This window comes from Nannobrachium achirus, assembly GCF_963921795.1.
Source record: "Nannobrachium achirus genome assembly, chromosome: 19".
NCBI classification, from domain to species: domain Eukaryota; kingdom Metazoa; phylum Chordata; class Actinopteri; order Myctophiformes; family Myctophidae; genus Nannobrachium; species Nannobrachium achirus.
The window spans coordinates 48,022,465-48,032,464 of record NC_137826.1 but is presented as its reverse complement, the minus strand read 5'-3'; the positions used below and the strand labels follow the sequence as shown (position 1 = coordinate 48,032,464).

Sequence of the window (10,000 nt, the reverse complement as noted above, 5' to 3'; positions counted from 1 at the left end):
GTATAGCATATGTTTGGATAAAGGCACTGCATTTACAAACACAGGTGACATCATATTGTTGCTTGAGGTAATAAGAGATAGACTACAACTGATAATTAGGATAATTGCATTCATTGTTATTTTCTTTTTTATAATCTTCCTCAAGTCGAATTTCTAGCTATAGTGTGAAGAAAATACAAACATTTCACTATTCTAATGAGCAAACAGTGTTTGAGGTGACTTCAATGGGATTGTAAACCAGTCCGCAGCAGTGATCCTTACATTTTAACATACGGTTAGGGTTTAGTACGTTCTTAGCAACTGTGAGTTTAGTACAACTCCCAGTTGCACTTAGAACTGCAGACTCACTCCATAGCTTCCGCCGTGGTCTGAAGACTCACCTCTTCAGACTCCACTTTAGCCCAAAGCACTTACCGTAGTGCTTGCCTACCCTCAATGACCATACATGTAATTTGGCTTTTTTTATATGTTTTGTTTTTATAAAGTTTTTCACTGAATATGTGCTTGGTCTAACTATGTTTTTCTTAGACTACTATTTCTATGCATTTGATGTATTGATGTTGATGTATTGATTTATTGCCTTTCTTATTGTAAATCTCTCTGGATTAAGAGCATCTGCTAAATGCCTTAATTGTGGGCTCGCCTGAAAGGCGAGACCAGTATGTTATCTTCATTATTTATAGAGTTCCGTCGTGTGAGTTCCGTCACGTGAGTTCCGTCACGTGAGTTCCGTCACGTGAGTTCCGTCGCAGACAGTACAAAGGCAGGGCTCTTAGCCAATGAGGTGTGGAAAATCTGGGAGTGGTGTTAGCTGGAGTATTGGTTGAGCTTCACATGACAGTTAGCACGCCGCAGAATATAGTACGAGCGAGGCCACACTGTTTCGTAGGAACAGTATCTCTAGTTGTAAATTGTTCTTGTAGGAATAAAAGAGACCACCTCAAAGAAGAGGAGTGGTGACTCACTTATGCCGTGTTACCCACTGGTGACGCTCAACCATTAAAATTCATTTTTATTCAATCTTTTATGGAATTATGAAAATGTAACATTTCCCTCTCCTCCCGGTCACTCCTAAACGTGAAACTAACGAGGCCCCCGGTTTGATAGAACATAATAGAAATTTGTTTTCCATGATTACATTATCATCGTAATAAAAAAGCTCTATATAAATATGTTCTAGCCTTGGGGAAACAAGATAACATTGGTTGTGGTGATATTCATTTGTTATTTAGATTTTCTCCAAGTGGGTCATCAACACGTCCCGTTTAATCTTCCTATGGTGTATCAAAGATATCAACACGTCCTGTAGTCCATGGGCCATACGAGATGTCGGTATCCGAAAGGTGGCAAAGCTTACCATGCATTTTTGAAAAGCTCTATATCTGTAGATTATATGTTGGTATGATAACCCTTTCTGAGACACAGCTAAATTGGTGTTATCAGCCGCTAGAGTTGGTGTCTCATTAACTTTACTATACAGGAGGAAAAAAAGCAAAAAATTAATCTGCTTCAAGTAGCATATGAGGGGTCAAACTAGGTTTTTTTTTCATGATTCTGAATCCATTACAAGCATCTGTTTTGCACGAAAAACATTCCTTGGGCTAAAAACCATTTTAGCCCAAGGAATGTTTTTTTTTGTGCAAAACAAATGCTTGCAATGGATTCAGAATCACACAAAAAACTAGTTTGACCCCTCATATATGCTACTTAAAGCAGATTATTATTATTATTTTTTTTTTTACCGTAGTAAAGTTAATGAGACACCAACTCTAGCGGCTGATAACACCAATTTAGCTGTGTCTCAGAAAAGGTTATCAAACCAAAATATAATCTACAGATATAGAGCTTTTCAAAAATGCATAGTAACCTTTGCCACCTTTTATATATATAAAATGTAATTCTTCAACTCTTAGTGCTCTTCAGGGTGGGGGGTACCCAGTTAAAATGTGATTATTTTGGGGGTCGCGGCCTGAAAAGTGCGTGCGTGCACACGTGCACTGTCTGTGTACTAGGGACAATGGAGGGGAAAACGCTCAGACGTTTCCCTTAAGGTCGAGTTTTAATTTGAAAACTTAAAAATAAATAAATAAAATGTCCAGAACCACCAACAATAATAATGCTGAAGATTACATTAACTCCATACGGCAGGTTATTGCATTCATAAGCTGTGTCTTTACCAATATTCTCCACAAGGAAATGCACTTTGTGCACATGTATGCTTCTGACAATACCAAGTACAATATGCTGTTACAAGTATAGGCTACTGTATCTATTGTTTTATTGTTTATATTTATTAGATCTGGTCTCGGCAGGAATAATATTATGTCCAATGTGTTCAGAATAATATTACAGATGAGATGAAGAGACGTACAGTGTGTTCAGAACATATAAACATTGATATGAGTTTAAACATGTCAGTTTAATATGCTGTGAATGTGTGATGGAACACTGCAATCCTTGCTGTCTTTAGTTGAGTATTTCCAGTTTACTTTTACTTCTACTCCACTACATCTCTGTGGTGATTATTGTACTTTTTACTCCACTACAATTATTGGAAAGCTTTAGTTACTAGTTACTTTCCAGATTTTGATTATTATTAGGCCTACTAAACAGACATTAACCACTTCCATTTAGGCCAAATGAAAATAGCAGATCTACAAGCTCACAATGCAAGGCGTTGTGAGCATGTAGATCAGCTATTTTCACAATAGAACCGTGTTATACTAAATGTAATGCCTCAACTCTTAGTGCTCGTCAGGGTGGGGGGGTCCCCAGTTAAAATATGATTATTTTGGGGGTCGCGACCTGACAAGGATGAGAACCACTGCTCTAAACCAAACTTAAGGTCCATTTTGTTCTATTTTGGAAATGTAATCTAAATATAATGTAATATAATGTAAAGCCCTGTTTAGTAGAGGGGGAAACATGCTGTACTGAGGCACTCACCTGATTGGCTCGCTCCAACTCTGACATCACCGTCTCAATGTCTTCAGGTCTGGAGGAGACGAGAGAGAGAGAGAGAGAGAGAGAGAGAGAGAGAGAGAGAGAGAGGGGGGGAAGAGAGAGTGTGATTAGTTTTAATGAGCAGAAGGATAATACAATCTTTATACAATCAATAAACTAAACACATGCACGAACACATGCATAATCAATAAGCAACCTGTGTGTGTGTGTGTGTGTGTGTGTGTGTGTGTGTGTGTGTGTGTGTGTGTGTGTGTGTGTGTGTGTGTGCGTGCGTGCGTGCGTGCGTGCGTGCGTGCGTGCGTGAGGGTACATAAACACACATATATGGCTCTAATACACAGCTGAAGCACATATCTCACACATCTCCCTCAAGCAGCTCAAGGTGTGCCGTATGACTAACTAATGTTCTGACGATCCATAAAATACTACACAATAAGATGGATGTGTTTACATTACAACCTTTCTGACTTTAACCATGTTTGGCAATGTACTGTACTGTTGCTAGGCATCATGGAAAACTCCTATCCCCATATATCTCCATATTTCAAGATATTCTCTCTGAATTAATGTCCTACTTCATCATACATTGTCAGACAAAAGCAATAACTGCCAATCTACAACAGGTTTGATCTTTGCTGTATTTGAAAAGAAGAAAAAAGAAAACTGCAAGTGAAAGGTCACGGACGGACAGACAATCGGTAAATTAATAGTTAGATAATATAATGTGTGCTGTACGTTGCACAGCGTAATGACATAACACTTTTGTTAACAACAGATGCATGTTTGGCACATCTACACATATACCATATCTGGGCATAAAAGAGTGCCAGCCAGACAGACAGACAGACGGATACAACGGGTATTGCACAACTGGACATGGCGACTATTCTGGTCTGGGTCCTCCAATATTACTTCTGAGACTCCTACATTCAATCCCTCATCGCACAGGGCTAGTGTTTTATGATTACTGGAATCAGTGTAAAATGCATTCAATAATATAGCAGTGTGTGTTTGTGTTTTTGAGAGGCCAGTTGATGAATATACGTAGGCATGCAATCACATTACATGCAGTTTAGTCAAAGCCAATTGATCCGAATGAAACAGGTGTCGAAACCACTACGAGTAAATAATATGACCAAAATAAATCTGTGTACGCGTGTACGTCCATGTACATCTCTCTGTGTGTGTGTGTGTGTGTGTGTGTGTGTGTGTGTGTGTGTGTGTGTGTGTGTGTGTGTGTGTGTGTGTGTGTGTGTGTGTGTGTGTGTGTGTGTGTGTGTGTGTGTGTGTGTGTGTCTCAGATCCAGTAGCTGTGTGTCTCAGTGTGTCTTTGAAGGCCTGCTAAGCCCCATGCTGAGCCATGCCATAGTGTTAGCATGCTACATTTAATTACACTTCATTTAGCTTAATGCTGCTAATGATGATAATTGGGCCTCATGCAGATGCAGCATATCTGCAGCCAGCGGGGGATTAACTATGCATTGTAGTGAAGGGCCCGACGTGGCTCTCCCTCAGAGGGTGGCACTGTACACATTCATGGTAATAAAATCATTAAGGACATAATATGGCCGCTTTCAGGCAGACACCCCTTATCTCCATAATTTAACTTTTTGTAGTAAATGTGCGCCCTTCTTGAGGAAAACGCACGCACGCACGCACGCACGCACGCACGCACGCACGCACGCACGCACGCACGCACGCATGCACGCACGCACGGCGCCACACGCACGCACGCACACACACATATGGTACATCCTCTTGTGTTTGCCAGGTCAAGATTTGAAATATGTTTCAACATTTAACGGTCCATTTAGCACATTGATTACTATGCTTTACATTACTGCCCACCACTGTCCAAGGCATACCAGAGTTTATTTCCACAGAAGCCATTTAACTCCATCTGTAACCATGTGTGGTTATTTCAATAAAAAACTGTTGGAAAATGGAAATAAGGCATTTCATTTCTTTATTCTATGTGTATGGTGCAATGTGCATGCATGGATATGCTATTCATTATCTTGCTTATGCAGGCAGTGGACCTAAAGCAGAAAAACATTAAAAACAATATAGGCTATGGTGATGCATGTCATTATGTGTTAAAGTGCATGAAAAATGTGATAAAGCTGCACACACACACACACACACACACACACACACACACACACACACACACACACACACACACACACACACACACACACACACACACACACACACACACACACACACACACTGCATGCACATAATGCACTGACTGGTGCATCAGTGAACACGCACGCACGCACACACGCACGCACGCACGCACGCACGCACACACACACACACCATCTCTCTCTCTCTCTAACACATATGGTACATCCTCTTATGTTTGCCAGGTCAAGATTTGAAATATGTTTCAACATTTAACGGTCCATTTAGCACTTTGATTACTATGCTTTACATTAATGCCCACCACTATCCAAGGCATACCAGAGCTTTTATTTATTTGTATTTCCACGGAAGCCATTTAATTCCAGTCATTCCAGCATGGTATTTCCACGGAAGCCATTTAATTCCAGTCATTCCAGCATGGTATGAAAATGAACTTACTGTATGTCAAAGTTGTGTTACTGTGGTGTTTTAATGCATTTTGATAAAACCAATTTCTAGATGGTGAAAAGATTAACGCGTGAAATTCCACTGAAACTCTGTGAGGCTTAGCTAAAATCGACTCAGAGATTCTGATCATTTAAAATGGCCTATGTTTATGTGATATGGTTTAACAGCAGACATACAAGCTCACGTCGCGTCGCAGATGCAACCCGTTGTGACACTCACACTCGGCTGCGGCGCCGGAAGCTCGGTACAACGTCTGCGCAATGCACTATGGGGCGTTGGAAAGCCGTGGATATATATTATATATATATTTTAACACCAAGTGCAGAATGCACATTTAAATCCTCAGTGTCTGTCAATGTACCCATTTGTAACCCTGAGAGTGTGCAAATGGAACCAAATGGACCATTATTCTACAGTGTAAGCTTCAGTGTGTGGATTACAGTAAGGCTACTAACACCTTGGAATGTGTGTGTGTGTGTGTGTGTGTGTGTGTGTGTGTGTGTGTGTGTGTGTGTGTGTGTGTGTGTGTGTGTGTGTGTGTGTGTGTGTGTGTGTGTGTGTGTGTGTGTGTGTGTGTGTGTGTTTGTGTGTGTGTGTGTGTGTGCGTGAGAGAGAGGGTATATTGACACCATTCAAACAGGAGGGAAGTAGCCTCTTGAGTGTATGTTTGCTGTGTGCCTTAAGGCAGTCCCAGGAGAAAACAACACGTTCCTTAAGCAGTTAAGTAGGAAGTCTTTCACATGCAAACCTCCGGGCATAAACACACGCACGCATGCACACACACACACACGCACGCACACGTGTCACAGCGAAACACGTTGTGAGCTTGTAGAAGATCTTCTATTTTGAGGGGGTTGCGAACTGCGAAGGCAAAACTAAGTATATTTAGGCCTAAAACGTATAGTAACATATTTACAACCATACAAAATGACTACTCTACTATATTTAGTATAGTAATTTACGCACACACACACACACACACACACACACACACACACACACACACACACACGCACACGCACACGCACACGCACACGCACACGCACACGCACAGATAGAGAGAGAGAGAGAGAGAGAGAGAGAGAGAGAGAGAGAGAGAGAGAGAGAGAGAGAAAGAGCCCTCCCCCCTCCACCGACAAGCACTTGGAATTGTAGAGATTGGGTCATTACATTGTTTGGTTCCACAGATACATATTGTGAAACTAGCCTATGCTCACAATTGTTGCCTCTAATAATTGACACTTTGGTCAGTAATGGTCTTATTCTTTCCATTTTTAGAGGTATTAAAAATGTCATGAAATTGTCACTTTAGAAATGGGCAGAGATGCCCTGTTTACTGCTGAGTGAAGCTAATTATCTGGGGACCCACCAACATCATTTTGGGACCCCCGACCCCCAGTTTGAGAGAACTACATGTTACTGGTGTTCAAACAATGGACCATCTGTCAACACACCCTGAAATACACACAGGAAGCACACACTGTCAACAGGAAGTACTCAGTACAAGTAGCAATACCACAATATAAAGAATACCCTTTTACTATTAAAAGGCCTGAATTCAAAAATATATACAATGAGAATAAAAGTATTGGCATCGAAATGATACTTGCATTGACGTAAGAAATATATTTTAACCACTTAAGCCCCATATGGGAAGCCGGCTTCCCATAACCAGTCACACAACTGTTTTTGTTCTGTTATTGGTCAATAAATCAATAGAGACAAAATCAAATTACAATTTCAATGTTGAATCTGATACAGGGGCCCTACAGCACATATAATCAGCTGCCACTGTATTTTTCATCCATGCATTACTCATATTACATTATTACCAGTAAGACTCCCTAATCGGGAGATAAGCGACCGTTGGTCGCTTATCTCCACAAATATCACAACCTCCACCTCTCACGTCATACGGGCAGCCATAGTTACACCTGGAATGTTGAATCTCCATATATGGAGATAACCTACGCATCACACAAAGTCTGACCTCACCAGCCCATACTTGGGCATGGACGACTTATATCTCCATATACGGAGATGGCCATATATGGAGATACGATGACATCACAGAGTCCACAGCTGATGATGTGGCGTGATGTCATACAATTCACAAACAAGCCCTATATAAAGGGGCAATTCTCACCAGGGAAGAGAGCATTGCCTGGAATGTTGAATCTCCATATATGGAGATAACCTACGCATCACACAAAGTCTGACCTCACCAGCCCATACTTGGGCATGGACGACTTATATCTCCATATACGGAGATGGCCATATATGGAGATAAGATGACATCACAGAGTCCACAGCTGATGATGTGGCGCTAACGTACACTAACAGAACAGCAACAACAGACTGTTGCCACAGCAACGTGCACAAAGGTTTGTGTACACATGTGGTGTGATGTCATACTGATGCGGAGATATGAGCAGGGCAAAGGTGTGACGTGTGACGTGTGACCGACCGACCGACGGACGGCCGGTGGAGGTTTTGATACTAAACTGCGACCTACGGTCGCAATTACACATTATTTGTACTCGTTTTTATCATTTTTCACCCTATACTTTTACATTACTAATATTACAGCACTACTCTCACTAAAACATCTGTAGAGTTTACATAGTTTGAAATATATTCATAAGATTTTGCCTATCAATTGATGACAACTTGATGGACAATTTCTCTATTCACTATATATGTCTCCAATGAGGTCTTGAGTCTTTTTCACTATTCAGAATACAAATTTTCGGCGGAGGTCTTTTTCAATCCTCTTCTCCCTAGTAAGTGAATTTTCAGGGGTTAGCTTACATTTGGTGGGTCAAGAGTAGCCACAATCATTGTAGTTTTGTGTCCACAACTGTTCCAATTTGGGCATGGATTTTAGGCAGAATTTTCCCCTGGACCCCCCTGGAGTTCAACTGGTTAAAACATCTAAATATTTCGAAAATAGATGAGCTAAAAGCTCACAACGCGTCACAATTTAGTACAAAATAGGGCTCATGAGGTCAATGTATGTTTGGTAATAATAAGCTAAATCTGAACCTGTCAAATAATTGTACAGGAATTAAAAAGCACAACATTTGCCTCTGAGGTGTAGTGGAGTAGAAGTAACAGGTAAACAAGTAAGAACATTGTACAGCGTTTGAGTAAATGTACTTAGTTGCCTCCCATCATTGGAAGCAGATTTGCATAGCAATTTACTCATAGCATCCATTTAACTGGGAGCTTACAAATGAAACCAGATTTCTATTCTGTGTGCACACACACTCATCTCTATAGTTGTGTGTCACGTTTCCTTTGGCTTCAACATGACCTCCTCTAACATGACGTAACGTTTCACACACACATTCTCTCTCTCTCTCTCTCTCTCTCTCTCTCTCTCTGCAGTGTAGACAGCGGTTGCCTTTCTAGTTCTGTTTTTACTCTGTTTTTTTGTTTTTTTGTCCCTCGCTGGCTTCCTTCATCCCACTCTGCTCTGTGTTGGATTTACTTAACCTTTCTGTGACTGCAGAGACGGCAAACTGGCCCCCAGGGCTTCACTGTGTGTGTGTGTGTGTGTGTGTGTGTGTGTGTGTGTGTGTGTGTGTGTGTGTGTGTGTGTGTGTGTGTGTGTGTGTGTGTGTGTGCGTGTGTGTGTGTGTGTGTGTGCGTGTGTGTGTGCATTCCTCACACAGTGGTGAGCATGGCAGTCTGCGTCAGAGCGCTGCTCTCTGCTTTTATTACTGTCGGCGCGCACACGCGCGGGTGCGCGCGCACGCTGTGTAGCGAAGAGTGCACGCCTCACACACACACCACAGACACACACACACACACACACTGTCGGCATGTAACAGAGAGCACACACTCACACACACAGCAATGCCTCTTTATTATATGGATGCACTGTTATTGAAATGTTGGCCCGTATCCTAACATAATCACAGATTGAATGCATGGACATGCTGGGCCCCTGATTCAGCCCGGGGAAAAGAGTTGTAGAGGCCCTCATTGCGCACTATAGGGAGAGATCTCTCTCTATAGCGCTGCTGCTACTCAAAGATTTGCCATTTCAGATCATGACAAGTGACCAGTGGGCCAATTACATAAGTTATATTTCGTCATTGTCGGGTGGAAACCATTTTAAAAATGATTTAAACTAGTGAAAACAGCCGATCTACAAGCACACAACGCCTCGCACCGCGAGGCGTTGTGTGCTTGTAGATCTGCTGTTTTCACTACTTTTGTGCGACAGCCTTGTATGATGAAGAAGGGCTTTGCTTTGCGAAAAAATGTACAAATTTGAAACTTGGAGATATGAGGTTTCAGCCCGACAGTGACGATTTACTTTGTTGCCCGCCCAGCCCCCAAAATGGAACGAAGGCTGACATTTTATTTTTATTTTTCTCCTAATGCCCGGCCTAGACCAGCCGGAAATGAAGCGGCCGTTCGGGAGTTG

General features: G+C 41.7%; 1 protein-coding gene across 1 annotated transcript in view; it reads right to left on the bottom strand.

The window, feature by feature from the left end:
• The window catches only part of cux1a (cut-like homeobox 1a), a gene marked incomplete at its 3' end in the record, with an annotated part of 345,673 nt that overhangs the window by 83,103 nt on the left and 252,570 nt on the right, over positions 1 to 10,000 (bottom strand). Inside the window, exon 10 of the mRNA XM_080749517.1 lies at positions 2,947 to 2,995. Coding sequence (XP_080605643.1) covers positions 2,947 to 2,995 — 49 coding nt within the window. The remainder of the gene's footprint in view (positions 1 to 2,946; positions 2,996 to 10,000) is intronic.